General features: G+C 39.0%; 1 protein-coding gene across 1 annotated transcript in view; it reads right to left on the minus strand.

The window, feature by feature from the left end:
* Positions 1-25,823, minus strand: part of THSD7B (thrombospondin type 1 domain containing 7B) — a 929,494-nt gene that overhangs the window by 307,668 nt on the left and 596,003 nt on the right. The window contains exon 12 of the mRNA XM_061439032.1: positions 10,556-10,750. Within this exon, the coding sequence (XP_061295016.1) occupies positions 10,556-10,750 (195 nt within the window). The remainder of the gene's footprint in view (positions 1-10,555; positions 10,751-25,823) is intronic.

Here is a 25,823-nt window from a genome sequence, read left to right on the forward strand (position 1 = left end):
AAAGATGTTTGGTTCACTGGGCACATGTCTTGTACCACATTGGAGAAAAAATTACAGTGTGGAAAAATGTGTGTTTCTAGAGGTAATGGAATATGTTCATAAGTTTGACAATCAGGCATGCTAATGTGATAGTTCACAACTGTTTTTTCTTGGTTTTCACTAAAGATGGAGTTCTTAAGGTTTGAAAATTATGATTAATATGTGAAATTAGAACCACTAAAATAAAGAAAATGTTTTCATATGCAAAAAAACTTTTAAAAGGGTAAATAGAAAGGAAATGTATTCTATTAAGGGAAAACAAAGTAATTATTTTCAAAAGACAGTCTAAGAGAAAAAGAAAAAAGAGAACTCAAAGGATAAAATCTAAAACAAAAAATGCAAATTATAGGCTTATGGAAAAGAAATCTTGAGAAAGAATTTGATGTACAGTCAGGGCTGGCTAAGATTAACATGAACTTAATTGGTTGAAAGAATTCTAATATTAAAAATAAACTTTTGCAAAACTAGAATTTGAATCTCTCTGTTATGACCTCTTGCTAATGTTGGCATTTCTCAGAGAGCCCCAGAAAAATCAAAGAAAAAAAAAAAACAGAGAAAGTTATTAAATTATTTATGTTTACTTGATATATTAATTATATGATTAACATTGTTAAATGAATGATGATGAATCTTAGGTAATATTGTATGAATAAATATTGTTAATGTAAATATTCTAGAGTTTATATGAAATTGCTAAAATTTAGTTGTCCTATGTTATCATTTATAGTCCAAATTATCTTAAAATGTAACAGAAATAACCAAATTTCTTTGTCAATAGTAATCAGATCCTTAAAGATGCCATTTTAAAAGTCTTTTGTCATTTATAGTTATTTTATTCTATTACTTTTATGAAAATTCTTCATCTTCAAGAAGATTCATAGAAAGGGCTTTTTTGGGGACAATTACAGGTATTTTTTAAATTAATTTATTTTTTATTGAAGGATAATTGCTTTACAGACAATTACAGGTTTTTGACAACTTTCAGATTATACTACAGAACTGGGTAAGAAATTAAAGAATTCTAATGAACAAACTGATGACTTCATAAAATTGTTAACAGGAAAGCAACAAAATTAATTGCCTAGGACTGAATGAACTGATGATAGGGTTATAATTTTTTAGACTATTTTTTCTCTTTAGACTTTTTGTCTAAAATATCACTGCTTAGCTTTGTTTTTCTAGATATAAGGAAATATTTCTTGTACAATGACTAACAATCATTTGATAAATTATACCTTTGTAAGTAGAAGTGAAACATTTATCTTTTTTTCCTACCTGATCCCTCCAGAATTGGATACTTTTTATTCTTATTTTCATGGAAATAAAGTTATTTGCATAAGTTCAATAAAAATCTGTTCTCCTTTTAACAGGGCACAATGGAAACATTGGTTATGTTATTATAGCTTTGACTGGAATGTTGTGTTTCAGAATAAACATAGAATCAGATATAACCAGTCAGCTTTAAAAAACTAATACAAACTTTGTGCGTATGTGCTTGCTCTGTTGCTCAGTTGTGCTCATGTCCATACCCGACTCTTAACGATCCAATGGACTGCAGTGTGCTAGGATTCTCTGTCTATGGGATTATCCTGGCAAGAATACTGGAGTGGGTTGCCATTTTCTTCTCCAAGGGATCTTCCTGACCTAGTGATCCAGCCTGTGTCTCCTGAGCCTCTAGCTTTGTCTCAGGCGAATTCTTTACCACTGAGCCACGTGCGAAACCCCAAGAAAGACTTTATGAAGCCATGAAACCCCTTAGAGTGACAGCCTACTCCCTTATTTTCAGGGTTCTTGGCAACCTTGGTTGGTGGCTCAGAAAGTAAAGTGTCAGTCTGCAATGCAGGAGATCTGCGGTTCAATCCCTGAGTTGGGAAGATCTCCTGGAGAAGGAAATGGCAACCCACTCCAGTATTCTTGCCTGGAAAATCCCATGGATGGAGGAGCCCAGTGGGCTACAGTCCATGGGGTCACAGAGTTGGATCTGACTGAGCAACACTTTCTTTTCTTTCAGCAACCTTATCAGGTGAATAAGAAAGGACTCTCAAGCTATCTGGGGGACTTGAGAAGAGAGGAATTCACCCAAATCTATAGGTATCATAGGTAAATCTGATGGCAAGCCCTAGGCATAATTTTCCTGGCTTTGAGAAGTCTTATAAACTTTAGTCTGGGACTGTTTATAATTAAAAAAAAAAATGCAACCAAATTTAAAGAGCCTATATAAACAATTGCTATTCTTGGTACACTTATATAAATAATCAGGCCAAGTTTATTGAAACCAAACTTACTAAATTAGTCTTAGTTTGGCTGTATTTGGTGGAAATGAGGATAATTTTATAGGAAAAAAAATTTCAGTAATATACCTTTATAGTCCTAAATGGCTCCTGTTGATATATTATAGTGTCACAAAAGTTTAAATGAATTGTTAAAAGGACATTTTAAGCTTGTTTCTGAAGTTTATCACAGTAATCTGTCTTTGGATAAGGATCAGATACCCCATGAAGTACATTCCGGAGAATATATACTGGAAAAAATATATCATTTAAAGGACTCTCTCCCGCCTAGATGGAAAGACCTTTATCAGCTACTCTTAGCTTGTTTATGCACAACAAAACTAAAGGAAATTGACTCTTAGATTCATATTTCCCACTTAAAAAAGGTCCCTGAACCAGACTTGTCTGTAGAGAGGATTGCTAGCCTCAAACTCACCTTCACACAAATGCTCAAACAGAAGAAAAACAGCATCCACAATAGGAAGAGAAGATGAGGGCATCAGAAGCAGATATTTATTCCAAAGTACCAGAGCAGATCTTGATTTCTTGGGACTTCTACATAGGAATCAAATGTTTTTCTAACACAGGCACAATCCTATGAAAAATTTTAAAAATCTAATGTTTTGATCTACGGTCAATTATCTACGTCCAATACTTCTGGTTCACTTTGGTAGATTTCTAACACTCTGATTGGATGGTCCCTTTGAAAATTTTAACATAAATATGAATTTTCTATCAAAGTTATTCAAGCTCAATCAGAACAATAAGCTAAATTTCACTAGAAAACCATAACTTCCCACTTATCAGGAGGGGCCTTTCCTCAGCTATGGACTGGATTTATATGGCAAGAGTCACTTAAGAGTAATGACTTAATTGGACTTGTTAATAGAACACATTTAATCACCCACATTAAAAACAAAAAAGAAAATCAGATTTCTGCCTTAAACAGTCTGTTCCCTAGTCTTGGTGATCTCTTAAGAACTGGTTTGATGCTGGCCGTTCAGTGCATGAATCCCCATTATGACCTTATTATTACTTCTGGTAATGTAACATATATTCTGCTTATTCTGCTGAGTCTCTGACGAAAGTAATGATTACTAAGAGACTTGAAATGACTGACTGCATATTCAGTTCTATATAGAATTAAAATGATTATAGTAGTGCTATAGTAGATGTAAGAAGAAACAACAAGGGAGAATCATTTCCTGGATCATACAGACTAGTAAGACAGGTAGTCCAGAGCTATTTATGGTTACCATTAGAAGGACCTAGTCATAGCACATTGGATTGTTTATCAATGAAATCTGACCTTGACATAGGAATGAACATTCCTAGGGCTATGGGACATGAAATGCCTCCCCAACTTTGAATTTATGACCAAAAGGGGGGCACTCAAGCAGAAAAGAGCAAAGACAATCCCACTCTCCACCCAAGTCCGCAAAGATTAATCCACTATACTCCTTGACTGACTCAGTACACTCTATGCTTTCAACAGAGGATGCTAAAGAAAATAAAAAGAGACTGTGTGCTTTGGACAAACAGAGCCATAGATAGTTACATGTATTTCAGGAAGAATTTTAATAAACTTCACTTCTTGCATATTCCCAGAACACTACGATCATAAAGTTGAGACTTCTATTCTCTGTAACTAATAGTTTTCACTAAGAGGTATGCTGTATCGAATTCTATAACAGAAACAAAATCACATATAAACTAGCCTACTCCTCTACCTCCTTAGAGCAGTTTCTCAGAGCTACTTGAGAGGCTGTCTCCAGGGCTGTAGTCCCCAGTTAAGGCCATGAATACACCTTAACTACCACATTGTGCATTTTTCTTTCAATTGACACTACTATGTAATCCATTTGACTGATTTTTTTAAACAGTTCATGTATTTCATGAAATCGGCCAGTTGTTTAGGTCATCTAGGTACTCAGACATACAAAGATCAATTAGCTAGGCAAAACCTTAGCATTTAATGATTTAGAAAATGAAGTCTAGGTAGTTTTTTTTTTTTTTTTTTTGGTGTGTGTGTGTGTAATTTTTAGGATAGAGTATAATGGTTTTTCAAGATTTACCTTAAAAGTATATGTTAAATAAAAGTCATTAAAGTTATGATAATTGATAACACAAACTTACTGGCTGTAAAATAAATAAATATCCTAGGATTTTCAATTATTTCATTCTCAATTTACTGACAAATTATCATTAACAAACCTTCAAAAGGAAGAAAAAATTGGCCACGAATTAAAAATTTTCTTTCCCTCTCAAGGAAATTCTCTCTCATCTCAAATATATGGACAGAGCTGTTAAGATAATGGCTTCTGAAACATGATACATGAACATGCAAACCAAGTTCCATTAAACTGTCCCTTAACATGGGATTATTCCTGCCACATATCTTCTACCCCACTACATAGTGGTCATGTATGGATGTGAGAGTTGGACTGTGAAGAAAGCTGAGCACCAAAGAATTTATGCTTTTGAACTGTGGTGTTGGAGAAGACTCTTGAGAGTCCCTTGGACTGCAAGGAGATCCAACCAGTCCATTCTGAAGGAGATCAGCCCTGGGATTTCTTTGGAAGGAATGATGCTAAAGCTGAAACTCCAGTACTTTGGCCACCTCATGCGAAAAGTTGACTCATTGGAAAAGACTCTGATGCTGGGAGGGATTGGGGGCAGGAGGAGAAGGGGACGACAGAGGATGAGATGGCTGGATGGCATCACTGACTCGATGGACGTGAGTCTGAGTGAACTCCGGGAGTTGGTGATGGACAGGGAGGCCTGGCATTCTGCGATTCATGGGGTCGCAAAGAGTCAGACATGACTGAGCAACTGGACTGAACTGATATTGTTAAAGAATAAAAAATCTGTTTTATCTTAGAAGCAGAAGATATGTTTTATGCTGCATAAATTTATATATGAGCACTTATTATAGACAAAATATTAAAGTATAACATGTAATTTAATGTTTCTCTTTGTGACTGCATGTTTCACCTTACCTACAGATGGGTTCCTGATCTGCATGCAGAAATACTATTAAGGACTCTCATGGATTTTGTCAATCCATTAGAGTAAGTTAAATGTAAAATAATCATGTATCTAATGCATCCAAACAAAGGGGAGTCTTGAACCCAAGGGAATTAGCACTTGAGTTGCTCATGAGAACAAATGGTCATCTCTCCTTAATTCTTCAATGTCAATACCAATATTATTAACCTACTTATTATTCTGGTATTTTTCTTGGTTCTCATTTCCTGAATTAAGCTTTTTTTTGCCTATATGAAAAAACCTACAATGAAGAGAAGTTCTGGAATATTTATCTAGATAAGAAGTTAGATATATTACAATGTCAATTATTTATATATTATCGCAAAAACTGCTCTAAGACTTTGATTAAACTACTTATGACTTTAGTTTTCATTAAATTTCAAAGAAGTAAATTGAACCAATAATAAGCATATACCACAAAAGCAGAATCTATGTATGTACGTATGTATGTATCTATATGTGGGCTTCCCAGATGGTACTCAGTTCAGCTCAGTCACTCAGTCATGTCCGACTCTTTCTGACCCCATGGACTGCAGCATGCCAGGTTTCCCTGTCCATCACCAACTCTCAGAGCTTACTCAAACTTACTCAAACATCGAGTCAGTGATGCCATCCAGCCATCTCATCCTCGGTCATCCCTTACTCCTCCTGTACTCAATCTTTCCTAGTATCAGGGTCTTTTCTAGTGAGTCAAATTCTTCACATCAAGTGGCCAAAGTAATGGGATTTTCAGCTTCAACATCAGTCCTTCCAATGAATATTTAGGACTGATTTCTTTAGGATAGACTACTTGGATCTCCATGCAGTCCAAGGGACTCTCAAGAGTCTTCTCCAATTCCACAGTTCAAAAGCATCAATTCTTCAGTGCTCAGCTTTCTTTATAGTGCAGTTCTCACATCCATATATGATTATTGGAAAAACCATAGCCTTGACTAGATGGACCTTTGTTGGCAAAGTAATGTCTCTGCTTTTTAATATGCTGTCTAGGTTGGTCATAGCTTGGCTTCCACAAGTAGCAAGTGTCTTTTAATGTCATGGCTGCAGTCACCATCTGCAGTGATTTTGGGGCCCAATAAAATAAAATCTGTCACCATTTCCATTGTTTCCCCATCTATTTGCCATGAAATGATTGGACTGGATGCCATGATCTTAGTTTTCTGAATGTTGAGTTTAAAGCCAACTTTTTCACTCTTTTTCACTTTCATCAAGAGGCTCTTTAGTTGTTCAATTTCTGCCATAAGAGTGGTGTCATCTGCATATCTGAGGTTATTGATATTTCTCCCAGCAATCTTGATTCCAGCTTGTGCTTCATCCAACCAGGCATTTTGCATGAAGTACTCTGCATATAACTTAAATAAGCCAGGTGACAATATGCAGCTTTAACACACTCCTTTCCCGATTTGGAACCAGTCTGTTGTTCCATGCCCAGTTCTAAATGTTGCTTCTTGATCTGCATACCAATTTTTGAGGAAGCAGGTCAGGTGGTCTGGTATTCCCATCTCTTTCAGAATTTTCCACATTTTGTTGTGATCTACACAGTCAAAGGCTTTGGCATAGTCATTAAGCAAAAGTAGATTTTTTTTATTTCTGGAACTCTCTTGTTTTTTTTTTTTTTTTTTTGATGATCCAACAGATGATGGTAATTTGGTCTCTGGTTCCTCTGAATTTTCTAAATCCAGCTAGAACATCTGGAAATTCATGGTTCGCATACTGTTAAAGCTTGGCTTGGAGAATTTTGAGCATTACTTTGCTAGTGTATCAGATGAGTACAAGTGTGTGGTAATTTGAACTTTTTTGGCCTTGGCTTTCTTTGGGATTGGAATGAAAACTGACCTTTTCCAGTCCTGTGGCCACTGCTGAGTTTTCCAAATTTGCTGGCATATAGAGTGCAGCACTTTCACAGCATCATCTTTTAGGATTTGAAATAGCTCAACTGGAATTCCATTGCCTCCACTAGCTTTGTTTGTATTGACTTGCCTTTGCATTCAAGGATATCTGGCTCTAGGTGAGTGATCAAACCATCATCATTATCTGGGTCATGAAGATCTTTTTTGTACAGTTCTTCTGTGTATTCTTCCACCTCTTAATATCTTCTGCTTCTGTTAGGTCTACACCATGTCTGTCCTTTATTGTGCCCATCTTTGTATGAAATCTTCCCTTGGTATCTCTAATTTTCTTGAAGAGATCTCAAGTCTTTTCCATTCTATTTTTTTGCTCGATTTCTTTGCATTGATCACAGAGGAAGGCTTTCTTATCTCTCCTTGCTATTCTTTGGAACTCTGCATTCAAATGGGTATATCTTTCCTTTTCTCCTTTGCCTTTAGCTTCTCTTCTTTTCACAGCTATTTGTAAGACCTCAGACAACCATTTTGCCTTTTCATATTTCTTTTTCTTGGGGATGGTTTTGATCACCATCTCCTGTACAATGTTACAAATGTCCATCCATAGTTCTTTAGGCACTCTATCAGATATAGGCCCTTGGAATCTGTTTGTCACTTCCACTGTATAATCATAAGGGATTTGATTTAGGTCATACCTAAATGGTCTGGTGACTTTCCCTACCTTCTTCAATTTAAGTCTGAATTTGACAATAAGTAGTTCATGATCTGAGCTACAGTCAGCTCCTGGTCTTGTTTTTTGCTAACTTGTATAGAGCTTCTCCATCTTTGGCTGCAAAGAATATAATCAATCTGTTCAGTATTGACCATCTGGTGATGTCCATGTGTAGAGTCCTTCTCTTGTGCTAATGGACGAGGGTGCTTGCTCTAAGTGTGTTCTCTTGGCAAAACTCTATTAGCCTTTGCCCTGCTTCCTTTTGTACTCCAAGGACAAATTTGACTGTTACTTCAGGTATCACTTGACTTCCTACTTTTGCATTTTCCAGTTCCCTATAATGAAAAGGACATCTTTTTTGGGTGTTAGTTCTAAAAGGTCTTATAGGTCTTCATAGAACCATTCAACTTCAGCTTCTTCAGCATTACTGGTCAGGGCATAGGCTTGGATTACTGTGATATTGAATGGTTTGCCTTGGAAATGAACAGAGATCATTCTGTCGTTTTTGAGAGTGCATCCAAGTATTGCATTTTGGACTCTTTTGTTGACTATGATGGCTACTCCATTTCTTCTGAGGGATTCTTGCCCACAGTAGTAGATATAATTGTCAGCTGAGTTAAATTTACCCTTTCCAGTCCATTTTAGTTCACTGATGCATAAACTGTCAATGTTCACTCTTGCCATCTCCTGTTTGACCACTTCCAATTTGCCTTGGATTCATGGACCTAACATTACAGGTTCCTAGTCAATATTCCTCTTTACCCCATCGGACTTTACTTCCATTACCAGTCATATCCACAACTGGGTGTTGTTTTTGCTTTGGCTCCATCCCGTCATTCTTTCTGGAGTTATTTCTCCACTGATCTCCAGTAGCATATTGGGTACCTACTGACCTGGGGAGTTCCTCTTTCAGTGTCCTATCTTTTTGCCTTTTTATACTGTTCATGGAGTTCTTAAGGCAAGAATATTGAAGTTGTTTGCCATTCCCTTCTCCAATGAACCATATTTTGTCAGAATTCTCCACCATGACCCATCTGTCTTGGGTGGCCCTACACAGCATGGCTCATAGTTTTACTGAGCTAGACAAGGCTGTGTTCCATGTGATCAGTTTGGTTAGTTTTTTGTGATTGTGGTTTTCTGTCTGTCTGCCTTCTGATGGATAGGGATAGGAGGGTTATGGAAGCTTCCTGATGGGAGAGACTGACTGAAGGGGAAACTGGGTCTTTTTCTGATGGGCGGGGCCATGCTCAGTAAATCTTTAATCCAATTTTCTGTTGAGGGGCAGGGCTGTGTTCCTTCCCTGTTGTTTGACCTGAGGCCAAACTATGGTGGAGGTAGTTACAGAAGGTTTGGTTTGTGCCCTCCAAGAGTCTGTTTCCCCAGTCCTGTGTAAGTTCTGGCACTTCTATGGTGGGGTTAATGGTGACCTCTTCCAAGAGGGTTTATGCCTAACCCAAGTCTGCTACACTCAGAGCTCCTGCCCCTGCGGCAGGCCACTGCTGACTTGCACCTCCACAGGAGATACTCAACACAGTTCTGGCTCAGTCTCTGTGGTGTCTCTGGGTCCTGGTGCACACAAGGTTTATTTGAGCCCTCCAAGCATCTCTGGTGGGTATAGAATTTGATTCTAAATGTGATTTTGCCCCTCCTACCATTTTTCTGGGGCTTCTTCTTTGCTCTTGGATATGGGGTATCTTTTTATGGTGGGATCCAATAGTCTCTTGTCGACCAGGAGGTGCTAGTGGTAAAGAATCTGCCTGCCATTTCAGGAGACACAAGAAATGTTGGTTTGATCTCTGGGTCAGGAAGATCCTCTGAAGAAGGGCATGGCAACCCACTCCCATATTGTTGCCTGGAGAATTCCTTGGAAAGAGGAGCCTGGTGGGCTACACTCCATAGGGTCACAAAGAGTTGTACATGACTGAAGCAACATAGCACACACACACAAAAGCAAAATCTATGTATATAATCAATTTTTGCCTTCCAGTACTAAAGTTTTAAAATATCAAGTTACTTATAAGGTAATGGTAAAGACCCTGATACTGGGAAAGATTGAAGGCAGTGGGAGAAGCGGACAACAGAGGATGAGATGGTTGGATGGCATCACTGACTCAGTGGACATGTATTTGAGCAAACTTTGGGAAATAGTGAAGGACAGGGAAACCTGTCATGCTGCAGTCCATGGGGTCGCAAGGAGTGGGACATGGTTGAGCAACTGAACCCACCAATAAGGTAATGGCAAAAGACAATGATATAGGTGAGGTCTGTCTTTGATGCTTTTAACAAATCAGGTACTTCTTTCAAGCTTGCTGAGATCCTGGCATGAAAAATACCAGAAACTCTGCCATTTACTATTCTAAGGAAGTTGGTTGATATACTGCTGTTTATCACTATAAAAATTAAAAAGCTATATAGAGAGGAACTTCATAGCTTTGGAATGGTTCATATCTTTCATTTATTTCACAAGTATTAATTGAGTACATATTGTGTGTCAATCATATGCCTAGGAGATACATAATGGCAGGGAGGGTGGGGGGAAAGGGAGAGATGATATAATTTCCCATCCTTCTGGAATGGATATTCTCCTCAACAAGTTCAGGACAGCATCACCTGCTTGAAACTAAAGAATAAAATGCACAACCTACCTGTGAGCTGTCGCCTTCTACTTCGAGTCGTTTCACAATTTGCGGAGCAGGGTGTAAACTTGGACCAAGCAGTGAAGGTGCAGTCATTGCGACATGGGACTGTACATTCTTGCATGAGGGGAGGCATGCCGTTCATCTGCTTGAGGCATTCCGTCATTTCTGCTGATTGGTTATTATCAGAGATGCATGAGACAGCTAAAAAAAAAAAAAAAAAAAAGGATGCTTTTGTTGCTATTTTAATTAAATCAAGCTGCTGCTGATTCTTGGACGAAATAGCATAATTCCCCAATGTTTGAAAAATTTTGTTATCACTGTGATTGCAAAAGGTGTTCAACATAGCTAACCTTATTTCTCTCTGGAAATTAAATGTTTATTGTTGCCAGTGGAGGTATTTGATAATTTAATTGGTTTCATTATTAATCCAAACCCTGCACTGACAGCAACCAAAATAATTGTTCAGTAATTTTCTGTATGTCCTGCTTGTGAGCATTTGATCTCTAGAGATGGTATAAAACTAGAAAACAGAATCTACAACAGAACAATACAAAGATGAAAAAGGACCAAACCATGAAAAAAATCATTTGCATCTTTCATAGATTTGATTTTTGTTAACTTGCTAAATAGCACTTATGTTTAAATGGTCCTATGTTTGTCAGTCAGTATTTAAAAATAAATTTCCCTTTCTACAAGTAAACCATTTTTTCCCCTTACTAACATTTCAGGATAAGGTAAAATTTTTAATCATTTTTTCCAAGTACAGGCATAATGTCTCCAGATAATCCCCATTACAGATATCCTACCAATTGCAGATAACTCTTCTATGCTCCTCACATACTTTTTCAACTGGAATTGTCTGCAGTCATACCATGAACTTATTTCAAGGTAAAACATTGTTTTGATTTTGCTTAATTTTTGAGTCTTTAGACTAATGCCACTGTATTCAATTATGAACAAATGATATTTTGTGCCTCTTTGATTCACCCTAATTATAGACTCAAAGGATATATCTTTACTTTCTAGACCAGCATGTCTCAAACTTGGCATCAGTGACATTTTAGATTGGATAATTTCATTTTGTGGATACACAAGTTTGTCTTGCACATAGTAAGATACTTAGCAGCATTCTTGGCCTTAGCCAATTAGATGCCAATAGCACACGTACCCTCTTGGTTTTGAAAACCAAAAATGACTTTACACATTGACATGTCCCCCTGGTTGACAACTACACCTCTCAACTGATTTCTAACCATGGATGTCTTCGAGAATACAGAGATTTGATGGCATAACTTCAGATCTACTCAAACAGCATCTCTGGGAAAGAAGTCTAGAAATATTTTTGTCTCTAAGTGTCCCAGGTGGTTCTGATCCAGCCTGTCCAATGGCCACCTGCCTTTGGCATGATGTCTTTGGAAATGGTATGTGTTAATGGATATTTGCTGAGTTTAGCATCCTAAGAACAAACTGTTTAGGATCACTTTTATTACAGCTCTTTAAAATCTACCAAATTAAAAGGAATAAAGAGACCACAACTAGGAACACTGTTGTTAAGAACTGTTTATATAAACTTTTCTAGCACAGGGTAAGTATATGAAAGGGCCTTCAGTTGTCCATTTCTCTTATATTCTGAATTTCTTTATCTGGAGCACAACAAAAAACAAGTCAATCTGAATATTATCTATCCATGTATCCATCCATTTATTTACTTATTATTTATGAAGTGGTGAAAGCCAAATGTATCTAATGCTTTAGGACCAAGGAATTAGCTAAAATAACAATGGCTGCACACACAATATGTCCCAGTTTGTACATCTGCTCTGAAGCAGGTGGGGCTATTCATTCATTCTGAATAGTTTTATTCTTGTTTCTGTCCATATCCTAGGAACAAAATCCACTGCACATCAAGCCAACATCACCTGCATTTTCTTTGTTGGGAATATTATAGCCATTAATGATGAATACAGTGCAAGATCTTTTCTCAAGTAGGGTACAAGCAAATGTTTACTTGAATTTCATGCTTAGATAACTAATTTGGAGTCAATTTAGGGGATTTTTACCATGCTAATTTATTTTCCAAGATGACAGTGTAATGAATAACATAAAGAGGAATTTTAAACACTTTGAAAAAATATTGCTATTTGAAAACTAAACCTCTACAAATATACAAATTAAGAGTTTTTCCAATGATAAAACATTTTTAAATACTTTATATAATTTCATTTAAGTTTAAAACTTGAAAACTATACAATAAACATTCAATGATATTTTTAAGTTTGGCAAGCTATCTAAATTAGAGTACAAATGGATTTATGAATGTCTATATTCAACTATATTGGTTTCCCTGGTGGTTCAGTGATAAATACTTTGCCTGCCAATGCAGGAGACATGGGTATGATCCCAGGGTGGGGAAGCTCTTCTGCATGAGAAAATGGCAACCCACTTCAGTATTCTTGCCTGGGAAATCCCAAGGACAGAGGAGCCTGGCAGGCTATAGCCCACGGGGTCGCAGAGTCAGACACAATGGAGCACACACACACACATATAGTTCTGTGGGCAATATTAAGCGTGTATAAACTCCTTAAGTCAGAGTTTTTTTGAGAACTAAATCAGAGGCGGTAAGTAGATAAACTTATCAAATTTTGGGCCTTTATTACTGACACCTTTTCCGCTAATAGAAGTTACTGAAATTGAGTCATTTATTCATCCATCCATCTGCTCACTTGGTTACAAAATATAAGGAGTTATGAATAATTATAAAAGCATTTTGTGTGTGTGCAAGGAAATATACATGTACATATAAATCTATCTTTCAAGGACGCTACTGTAGTGGCAGAGGTAAGCACATACACAGATAATAGCAGCACATTAATGCAGTTTCCCTAATGGCAATGACCAACTGGAAATCCTGGTACACAAGAGAAAAACAGGTACTTCATTCTTGGATGGAAATGATGTATAAGGTACAGGCGGGAAAGAAATAAGAAGAGACTGGACCTGTCAGACATCTGCTATTTAGTCGAACTCTGAGTTCTGGAACTTTTTGGATCATAGCACATCACTTGAAGGTCACAATCTAGAGAAATGATGTCTCTTTTGGTGTTTTTAAGTATTGAAAGCATTGTACTGTACTAGTGGGAAAGGTCTTTTCATCAGGCAAGGAAGAGGTATTTACTATTGATCATCCCTGTCATGTATTTCTACCCAAAATGAATCTTTTAAGAGGAATAGCAAATCAATGCTTAATTACAATTTATTAATTAAACTTGAAATATGGCTCTCTGTACTGGAGGAAAATTGTACTCTCAAGTACAATTAGCTCAAATAGCTTTAGAACAGTCTTGTGTGTTGTTTGAGATTTAGCTATCTTAAGCTTTGGACAGAAAGCTCTCAGACTGGCTCTCCAGACTGCCTGGAACAGCTGGGCACTGTCATTAAAGGAATGATGGAGAAGCAGGTGGGTGAGCTGAGTTACGGAGACAGAAGTTCTCAGATGACAACAGTCACCTGGCGAGTGGGTGTGGTTGGAGGACCTGGAACCCTCCACATGTCTGTGTGGTTTTCTTATCCATAGTGTCTAGCAATGAGCAGAAAGCACAGAATTGAGTTCAGCTTTATCTTTCTCTTAATCATGACATAGCCTGAGTCTTGGGAGAAAAAAGAAAATCACCAAAGAGGGGAAAAGAGTTACTAATTGCTTTCCCATGGTACATGATTCTTTTCAATTCTATCAGCATGAAAAGGAATGGCCTGGCAGGAAATGTAAAATTATCTGAGAATTTAGCAAAAGAAATAAAGCAAGGATCTGTATGTAGTCTCAGTGTGATTCCTAGTTAATTTTTGGAGGACACCGGCTGTCAATGTCAGATGGTTAGGCAGCCTTCTTAGGCTTTAATGATGACTGAAATCAGCAGATTATTAACTACCACTAAATGACTATACTTTCTGCCCCCATTACCTCTAAACTCTGATAGTGAGACATGCCATGATAAGTTTGTCTTCTATTCAATTATGATATGAAGAGGGCAGGGGTTGCTGGCCTTATGATAAGAAATGGTAATATTCTACCTGGAATGACTAAATAAGTGATGGAATCCACTACTTCAGATCTACTCGTGTTCATCACCTTCACCAAGGTCACATTACTTTCCCAAAGTTGTTCCTAACTAGAGTCCAACTCTAATAGTTGACAAGAAAAGGTAGGAAAAACTTGATTCAAGAGTTCATGATTTCCAGGAAAGGAGGGTGACATGCTAGAAAAATAGAAGAGCTCTATTAGCTTGCTGTTCTGAAACTGTGAACCACTTCAGTTCAGGTAGAGTTCAATATATGTACATCGAAAAGGAGGGGGCAGCTACTGCTCAGCTCACACAACATTCGAACAATATATTCTACAGGGCAGACCCTGCAACAGAGGCCTGGGATACACAGGTGAAAGAAACATGGAAATAAAAGCTCATTCCACTCAGGGTCTTGCAAGGGCAGGACTCTGGGGCCTCAGGCACTGGGCAACCAGGAGCCTTCCTGGATGGAGGGGAGGCTTGAAGAACGTGCACAGTGAAGACATGAGTCTGACCAGGGGCCTGGCACAACTTACATCTGTGCAGAGGAATAAGCAGATGCGCTGGCTTCTGGCCCTTGCTATACACATTCTAAGATCCTGTACCTCTTCTTTGATAAGGCTCATAACATTTGTGACTACCTGTTCCATGTCTGTGTAACAGGAACAACTAATTTAATGATGCAATGCCAGGTTGCCCCTTATACATGTGGGGACTGGCACTGGAATACAAGAGGAGGTCACAGATGGTAAGTCTAAAGAGTTAGATGTTATCATTGAAATTTACAAGCCTGTAATAGATCAGTTCTATTCTAATTAAAATACACGTCTTCATGACTTGGAACATGAAGTTCCAATATAAATTCTGGGATGACTTGGAGTTTCAGGCTGGAATGTGGCAGCTCAGGAACGATGGGCCCAGGCCTGAGTCTCTGGCCAGTCCTCCTCTCACTCCCAGCTGGATTCTACCTCCAGAAGGAACATCTAACATTTGTGAGTGGGCACTATAGTCAATACTCCAAAGCTCAATTCACAAATCGGCCACCCTTGTACACCCATCACATTTAGGGTGTACATGGAGTCAGTGCAAATGCTGATCACAGGTCAGACTCAGAGAAGAGGCTCCTGTAAGTTATTGAAGCTGGTTCAGGGCTATTGCTGCTACTGCTGTCCCTTCAGTTGTGTCCGACTCTGTGCGACCCCATGGACTGCAGCCTACCAGGCTCCTCCATCCATGGGATTTTCTAGGCAAGAGTACTGGAGTGGGGTGCCATTGCCTTCTCCATAAGGGCTCTTAAGACAGGGGATTCCAAGGTTCTGACAACTAGGCAGAGTTTAGATAAGGAGTGGATGAGGAATCATGGCATCCTTGCTTCTGAGAAGGAACAGGCTGGAAAGGGGCCAGAGAAGGGTGCTCTAAGGCAGGGGTCCCCACCCTCCAGGATCTAATGCTTGATGAGGTGGAGCTGATGTAAATAATAGAAATAAAGTGCACAATGAATGCAACGTGCTCGAATTCTCCCTAAACCATACTCTCTACTTTGTCCACGGAAAAAGTGTCCCTGGTGCCAGAAGGTTGGCAGCCGTGATCTAAGGCATGGAGGTCAGCTCTTACTGAGACTAAGGGCAGAACTGCATTCTACTCCAATTATTTCATCATACACTGATGCAATCTTTCTTAAGAGTACCCTTCCTTGTAGGTAATCAGGAAAGGTGCAATTGCCAATTAAAGCTATCTCAGATTTGGCCATTTTAATTAGCCTCCTTCCTATTTAAAATAATTATTTTCAAGTAAATGTGCAGTTTCTCTTCTAGCCACTTCCCCCTCTCCCCTCCAGGAAGGAATCTAGGTGCCCAATAGCTATCAGGGGTCTCAGATCTGTATGAAGGTCCTTCAGAAGTGCCCCGAGTCACTGCCAGTGTCTACAGTGACAGTGGCCCTTGTCCACTGGGTGGCTGCTCACCCACCAGGGAAGTCCCCTTTCAGGGTGAAAATCACAGGAACGCTCCCCTCTCAGCCTGATCCTCATCAGAGGGCTGTTATCCTCTAAGCTGATGAGGGCTCAGCCCACCTGGTACCTCGCGTGGAACTTCCTGCTGGGGCCCTGTGATCAGTGTTCTGGGAGAGTCAGAGTATGTTCTCCTGTGAAGCCTGCCCACACCAGCAGCTACCACACCTTCCCAGGGCCTAGGGGCATTTCTGCAGACTCTGTAACACAGGAAACTCAGGGAGCTTCTGAAGAGGCAATGAGGCCCTCCTCCTGGAGTGGCACCCCTGTAGGGCCTCTCTTCCCAGAGTTCTGAAGAAGACATGGAGCAAAAATCCTTCAGCTTTTTGCTGGTTCCTTAGCTAAACTCTCCACCCTCTTATATCAGTCCTGAGTCAGCAAAAATCATGACACAAGTTACTTTTGCTTGGCTTCCCCACCCCAGCTTTTCTTTTACTACTAATCACCCACCCAGGCAAAAAGACAAGGGCTTTGCATTCTTTCTGATTGATAGACACATCCATCTCCTATCTGAGATGACATTTATCTTGTCCCTTTCCATGAAGCCATAATGACAGACAAGACGCAGAGAGAAAATTTTGATTGGATTAAGGATAAAAATTTAAAGACATCTAAAAAATATGAAGCCTGCCACACATGTGCTTTACCACTAGGTGCTGAGATCTGGAGAGTAGAGCCTGTGACTGGCTGGTATAAGGATGTTTATTACAAATTAATGTGCTTCTTCCCCTTAATACAGTAGAGGACTTCCCAGGTGGCACAATGGTAAAGAATCCACCTACCAACGAAAGAGATACAAGAGACACGGGTTTGATCCATGGGTCAGGAAGATCTCTTGGAGAAGGAAATGGCAACCTACTCCAGTATTCTTGCCAGGAAAATCCCAAGGACAGAGGAGCCTGGTGGGCTACAGTCCATGCGATCACAAACAGCTGGACATGACTGAGTGTGTACGTGCACACACACACACACACATAAAATAGAAGGGTTTTTTGAAACCCCAGCACAATGTAGGAGGCAGGGGTCACTAGGCACGTTGCCTTGGGAGTCAGGTGCTGAAGGACTTAAATGCTCTACTGCAGCGGCCCCCAACCTTCTTGGCACCAGGACCCAGTTTAATGGAAGACAATCTTTCCACACACTGGGGGATGAGAGGGAAGGGGTAGATGGCTTGGGGATGATTCAAGTGCATTATATTTATTATGCACTTTATTTCTAGCCTATTTACACTATTGCTCTGACAGCAGATGCCAATGTTTAGCTTAGAGTTTGGGGACCCCTGTTCTACTCAAGAGCTCAACTATTGGTCCTTTAGTTTCAGGAAAGACCCATGAGATGCTTTTTCATGTTACTGTTTCCAGGGTATTATTGTTTTTTGTTGTCATTGTAACAAATTACCAAAAACTTAGCAACTTGTAAGAACAGAAATATTTTCTCTTACAGTTCTAGGAATCAGAAGTCCAAAATCAGTTTCCTTGGGCTGAAGTCCAAATGTCATCAGGACCAGTTCCTTCTGAAGGTTCTATGGAGAATCAGGCACCAGGCCCTTTCTAGTTCCAGCGGATGCCTGCATCCGTCACTCCTAGCCCCTTCCTCAGCCTTCAAATCCAAGAGTGTGGCATGAGCATGTGAGCAGGTCACTTTATTTCTGCATCATCAAAGGGCGTCCTGCCTCCCTCTCACTTTGAAGCTCTGTTGTGATTGCATTGGATCCACCTGGGTGATCCAGCATATTCTCCCCTCACAGCCTTAACTTAATTAATCACGTCTGCAAGGTCTTCTTTGCCATGGAAATAAGATATCACAGGTTCCTGGGATTAGGGCTTGTGCATTTTGGGGAGCTTTTAGCCAGCCTACAATATAGAGCAAAGGTATTTCTTCATAGCTCATCCACTGGAATAAGAATCAAGCCTACCTCATCTACTTGCAAAAATAGGAAAAACAGAGTTGACACAATCAGGCTTACCACGCCTTCCCTCGTCCTTACTCTCACAACAGGTTGGTTTTGTTTTAATTCTCTGGTTTTTCAATCACCCAGCCTGACTTCCCTCAGCCACTCAGGCACCTTTAGAATTACTCTCCCCACCCTGTGTTGGGTACCCTTAGGGAAAACAGACAGATTCATTTCTTATTCAAGACAAAGCATAAGGAAGACTGCATACATCTATATTAAACAGAAGTGCATTTCAGTGGCAAATACCAGGATTGGGGGTAGTCTGAGCCATGGGAAATGCAAAGCCACTTTCCCCCCATCCAATTGTAACCCTTGGATTGTTGGCTTCATGAATAAAGGAACAGTCTCTGCAGAGAAATATTAAAATTGAGAAGGAGTGAGAACAGTTAGAAGGAATAGGAAGTTCTAAGTCCTGGAAAAGTGGCTTCCCTGGTGGCTCAGTGGTAAAGAACCCTCCTGCCAATGCAGGAGACACAGGAGATATGGGTTCAGATCCCTGGGTCAGGAAGATCCTGTGGAAATGGCACCCCATCCATTATTTTTGCCTGGAGAATCCCCATAGACAGAGGAGCCTGGTGGGCTAAAGTTCATGAGGCCTCAAAGAGTCAGACAAGACTTAGTGATTGAGCATGTGAGTCCTGGAAAAGAAGGCTAAGTCTAAACTCTCATTCACAGGAAGCATGCCTTATTGCTCCTGCTTTGAACTGTCCACCATTAGAGAGGAGAGCCTTGAGCCACCATCCAAGCTTGAGAGCCACAAGCTGGTCAGGGATGTAATGGATATCAATATGGGCTCCCACATGCTGTGTGCAATTGTCTTCCCAGCTTGTCTGTGCCTATTTACTCTGGCCTCTGTTCTAATCCTTCATGCAAGTGGCCAGCGCTAATGTGGGGCATGGCCAGGAGCCCTGGTATCATCATTGGCAATAGGGATGGAGGCCCCCACCATGGCATTTCCCAGGGCAGAGACTGGGGTCACCCAGGACTGACCAAGCCAACTTCACTCAAGGATTAAACCTAGGCCCTTCCCCTTCAGACGTCAACCACCAAAGCTCAAACTACCAGTCGTCTCATGTACCCTAATTCTCTCAGTGGATGTCCCAGCAACTCCATTTCTGTGACAACTATAGGTAGTGGAGAAGACATTTTCACTTGCTATCATCCAAATGAGTCAATCTGGAATGAAAAGCCAGTTCTTTCCATATTCCAAGTGTTTTCATTTTCTCCTAGTATTTTTTCTCTTCCTGTGCAGAGCACAGTGGGTGAAAGCATGGTATTTGGAGATCCCATTCTTCAAAAACTATATTTGAATAAAATGTGTGCTTATTATTACATGCTGAATGACATATATGCAACTTTTGAGTGGAACAGCATGAGTTGTGGAAATTGAATTAAACAATAAACGTGTAATTGCTTGTTAGGGTGCTTTAATTGACTCATAAGTACCATATGAGAAGCTGTGTGGCTGCAGGAGCCCAATTATAGGCTTGCTTATGGAAAGATACAATTCATTTTGCATGTTGGAAACATATTCCCCAATTATTGGTGCCCTCCCAGAAAAAAAGAAAAAAGAATTTTCAAATAAATAAGAAATGCTTAGTAAGCTAATAATGTAGACTTAGTCCCTTAGTCCCTTGAAGCACTTTATTTAGGTTTTAATGCATGATCAGGAAATGAACAGTTAAAAATGCCCATTGATTTAATTCCAGGGGATTTTTAAGCCCCAAAGCTCTCTCTATCCACAGCTAAGTAAGGAAGCATATACAGGCAGGGCTCTTTACTTCAAAGGATTTGTCCCCTAATTGAAAAATACTGGCTAGAATTAAATACTTCAGGAAAGAAGTGGACAGAATAAAATTACAAATTTTGATACAAAAATTATATCAAAAAGAAAAACAAACAAACAAAAAGGATACCAAAAACAGGTGAGTTACAAGGGAGGGCAGGGGATCTTAAGCTCTGACTGCTGGTCTGGTGTGGCAGATTCTAGAAGGGAATGCTAGGCCTGTGGTCAAGATACCCAGCCACTGCTGGGAAGCAAATGGAGCCAGATGAGCTGTGGGCCTTGGGGCATGAGAAACACAGGAGGAGCAAGTTGACTAACAAATCAAGGCAGGAAACCAGAGGTTCCAGACGAGTATGGTGGGCACCTTCAAAAACTGGAGGAGAGAAGGAGTAATCATTAGGAATCTTAAATCTAAGGGAGGAAAGCATTACATTGTCCTTTGCTAGGCACAGTGTCACCTGACAGTGGTGTCTGCATGAGCTTTAGACCCCCAGTGATTTCCATTAATCACAGTGAAACTACTCAAATATTTAAGTACAGAGGGTAGCTCGCTTGTTGAAGACGGTGCAAGACAAGTCTCTTAATCTCCAACCACCTCTCCCCTAAACGAGACCCGAGAAATAAATACTCAGAGTAGACCAGACCAGGCTATGAAAAGTCAGCTATAAAGTTCTTAGCCTTTCCTTCAATTTAAACTGCCTCTCTGAGTCCTTCCTCCTACAGAGAAACATTAAAACCTGTATTGAAGACCACCATTTAAAAATGCATCAATTCATCACATTTGCAGACATAACTATAAATTAATTCATGACAGTGAATATGAAGGAGTCATTATTGCAACCAAGCTTTTTGTACATCAGCGACTCCCTCCCTGGTTTTATAATACCTTAGAGTAGCTTCACAGAGAAGGCAATGGCACCCCACTCCAGTTCTCTTGCCTGGAAAATCCCATGGACGGAGGGGCCTGGTAGGCTGCAGTCCATGGGGTTGCTAGGACTCAGACACGACTGAGCGACTTCACTTTCACTTTTCACTTTCATGCTTTGGAGAAGGAAATGGCAACCCATTCCAGTGTTCTTGCCTGGAGAATCCCAGGGACGGAGAGCCTGGTGGGCTGCCGTCTATGGGGTTGCACAGAGTCGGACACAACTGAAGTGACTTAGCAGCAGCAGTGTAGCTTCATGCATCTCAGTTGACTTTCTTTCATTCAGTGGGGAATGACTGCTTATGGTAGAGTTGTTTTTTTTTTTTGGGGGGGTGGGCAGGGGGTGATGAAAATGTCCTGGAATTTGAGTGTGGTGATGGTTGTATAACTATAAACATATTTTTTTAAAAAACTACTAAATTATACACTTTAAAGAGTGAATTTTCTCTCAATGTAGCTACTAGGAAAACTTCATCATGTAAGTATTCTGAGTTACTTTCTGAATCAAATAAAATTTTAGAAGAAAGAGTTCAGAAATCATGGCACAAAATTTTCAATTAGATGTTGCATGTCCAGAAATCTTGGGAATTAACTATTTACCAGTAAGCAAATAAATTTTTCTCCCTAAAGTTATGCCCCAAACCACTTATATTAGCTTTCATAGACAATTAGTAAGAATGTTAAAATTTTTTAAATTATTTTTTTAAATGTTTTCCTCCATTAAGGGAAAAATACATTTGCCTAGACTTTCTGTGGTGCTATATTTATTAAGTTAGAATTCTGCAGAACTCTATTTTGTGGACATAACATAACAGTTTAATAGAAGATAAAAAATCTCTGCCCTATGAGAGATAATAATCTATACAGAATAATAATCTATATAGAATACTCAAATTCCAGCAAGTGGGGTGAAAAAATTCACTAAATATACAAACATCTATGAACCACCTGCATTTAAATGTATTCAGTATGCACAATCATCGCATGGTAGTTAAGAGTTAATTTCTTACCATGTTATAAAAATCTTTCAGGTAAGAAATCACCTAGCTCCCCTTAAAATGTGTTTTTTCTTTCCTTCTTTCTATATCGTGGGCTCATTAGAGGTGTAAACTAATGATGAGATGCTTTCTAGTATTTCCAAGTCATTTTTCTCACAGCCACTAAAAACCCATCAGATCAGATTTCTTCAGAAATATCTCCCACATCTAAATTCTTGTCTTGTGTCAAATGAAATCCTCAAGTCAAGTATGGAAGTTTTTGACATTTCTTTCATATATGTCAGGGAAAATTCATACACACTTCATTCTACAGAATATTGTCTAGAAGTATGCAATATGCTAGAAGCTTTATGCTTCTCTGGTCCCTATTTTATGTACATGAACCAAAGTAATGTATATTTGGCAGGTGTGAACGAATAAATATGCTAATTCATACACTGCATGTAGAAAGTGATTTATTCCAGTTTTAAAGGAATATGGTAGTATTTACATAAGATTCACCTGTATCTCTGCTAACAGCTGTTGTGTAACCAACTTCCAAATGAGGAGAAAAAAATGGGCTGGGTATTTTTTTAACAGTTGCTCTGAGTTTGACAGATGGATGGTGCTTAGTTACCTACTGCACTTCACAGAAAGCCACAGGGAAGACTTGGGCCAAATTGCTGCAGCAGGTAATTATAGATTTTTTTTTTAAAGAATTTACTTTAGGAGCTTAAGAGGTAAGATTCTTCAAAGCCGTTGTGAAACAAAGATTGTAACTATATCTGCCATGAAATAAGCTATCTTGATAATGAGTGCTAAACATCATGTCATATAATCATCCCAGTAACAGTAACTAATGAGATGTAACAGTAACTATTCACATCTCAATATCCAATGAGATGTGAAATGCAAATTTCAAAATAATTTGGTGTTCTCTATTGAAAAACAACTTCAAAGACCTAGGATACTAATTATCGCATTGCTACAGAGAAACAATAAATCAGCCCTATATCCATATTTATCTTCCCCCGTTATTAAAGCATACTACATTCTCTTGTGGTTCTGTCTACTAAAACATCTCTAAGGAACTCTCCTTTTTCTACAAATGATTTCCTCTTTGAGATCACTATGGGTACTCATGCTTTACATAGAACCATAATCACCAGCATTATAATAAATTGTCGGTTATGTCCAAAGCTGATGTCATGTCAAGAAGACATTTGTTTTCATTTTCTTGTCTCCTCCTCCATACACTCTGCCAAAATGCTGCTGCAATTATGTTTATTCATTTCCATTTCCTCTTTGGGCCTCTGGAGACCATGCATTTGTGGCATTCTCTATGATACATACAACTGTTACATTTTAATTCAGTTCGAGAATCTCAAACTTAATAAAATCCCATTACAAAAGTCTGAGTAATGATGACTTCAGAAAATCATATGCACTGTATATATTCATTGGTCATGCAATTTCTTTTCTCTCACAAGACTTTTTAATAAAGAACAATTCACTTTATGTAACATGTGGATGGAATCCTGAAAATTGTATGCAAGAAATGTGAAGGAAATTAATTTATTTTGATGCAATAGTGAAGCCTGCTATGGGAAGACTTTCTATCCAGAATAATGACCTCTAACCTCAAAGGTGCATTTTTCAATGTAAATAGTCAATGTTGTGCTTATGTGAAACTGAGTTTGTTTAAAATGATACATACCTCAAAATCAAATGCCTCCAAATATCTTATGTATAAGTTTTTAACAGCTAAAATTAGCTGAATTAAGATTAAAACTGTCTTCCAGCATCTTAGCAGTTATGAGTAAAGTCAGGAAATTGATCTACTTTTACCTTTAAGTACTGAGAAATAATGAATCTTAATGTGACTATTCAATTCACATACTACTTGACGAAGTACTGACATCTTGAATGCTGATTTCAGACCCAAAGCTAACCTGACCCTGTAATCAGATCTTCTCTTAAAAATTACATTATTTTACATATTTGCTTCAAGTCCTCACAGCATCCAATGAAACTTGCTTTTCCACCAGAGGTCATGCCGGTGACCAGGACAATCTGAGGAGGCAACATGGCCAGCCAAGAGGATGAGCCTGGCTCCGGCTTTTCCTATAATAGCTGCAGGACCCACTGGACTAGGCTCCTTGAAACTCCAGTGTATTTATATGCAAAATGAACGAGATGGGCCAGTATGTGCTGGGTCTCTTTGAGCTTGAATAGTCTTTGATTATGAGTACATGCATGTACAAAGTACTCTGGTGGGTACGTTACAGTTCATGGTTCTATTGAAAACTCGTAAGATTAGCACAGACACTTAGTAACAAAACAAACATTCATGCATAATTGTTTCTCTTTCATTTAGTGACATCCTAAGTACACATAGCATGCTAACATACAATGGAAAATATTCTAATTTTAGTTAAAAAAAAAACTCCATACTTATCTCCGGAAATCATTTTAGATAACATAAAATGTAGACTTCCAGGTAAAAATGGCAGAGAAGAAACTTACATGCACTTGCGCTTTTTGCTTGTGTGCATGCTCAGTTGCTTCAGTTGTAGCTGACTGCTTGCGACTGCATGGACTGTAACTCACCAAGCTCCTCTGTCCATAGGGATTTTCCAGGCAACAATACTGGAGTGGGTTACCATGCCCTTCTCCAGGGGATCTTCCCAACCCAAGGATTGAACCCACATCTCTTATGTCTCATGCACTGGCAGGTAGGTTCTTTACTGCTAGCACTATCTTAAATATCATTAAAATTTAACACACTGAGAAAATGAGAAAGAACAGAATGGTGTCATGATTCCAGAAGTTTTGTATCCGGGGAGCAGAGTTAAAGGATTAAACAGACTAAACAAAATATTAAATTTTAAAGTAGAAACAGCAAAAGCCAAATCTGACTTATATCATAGAATATCCAGAAGTGTGGCTGAATGGGGGGAAATAGGTGTTTTTTAAAAAATAACTCACCTTGAGTATATACAAAGCAGTCATCTCCACAACTCACTGCCAGGTCACATAGCAAGGATACTGACTCCTTTCTACCCACCCTTTTTGCAAAAGACTGGATTTTAAAATAAGTATGTTATAGGCTCACTTAACCAGAAGCCAAACACCCAGCTGAGAAGTTTACTTGATCATGGTCGTACTGAAATCTCTCACCAGCTTCCCTAACTCAGTCCAGAGACTGAAAACTAAGTCTTCCTCCTCCAGGCAGCCAATTTGGAAGTCTGTTCTAGGAAATACAAAGTTCAAGAGGAAAGGCTTAACTCTGTTGACGTGAGAAGTTTTCCAACTGAACAGCCCAGGTAGATATTCTACTCTTAAGCTAGCATGAGCAGCCAACTTCATATAACTCAACCTTGCTAATTCTAAAGAGAAGCAGAAAAACAAGAATGATCAGGTACCTGAGGAAAATGTCTGACATAAAAAGAGTAACCAATTCAAACTATAGAATAAAAGTAAGTTGGGACACGTTGAAATCTTATAAGGGGAATTCAAAAAGAAACATGTACCTCAATATTCATTGCAACACTATTTACAAT

The sequence above is a fragment of the Bos javanicus genome, chromosome 2, assembly GCF_032452875.1.
Source record: "Bos javanicus breed banteng chromosome 2, ARS-OSU_banteng_1.0, whole genome shotgun sequence".
Taxonomy (NCBI): Eukaryota; Metazoa; Chordata; class Mammalia; order Artiodactyla; family Bovidae; genus Bos; species Bos javanicus.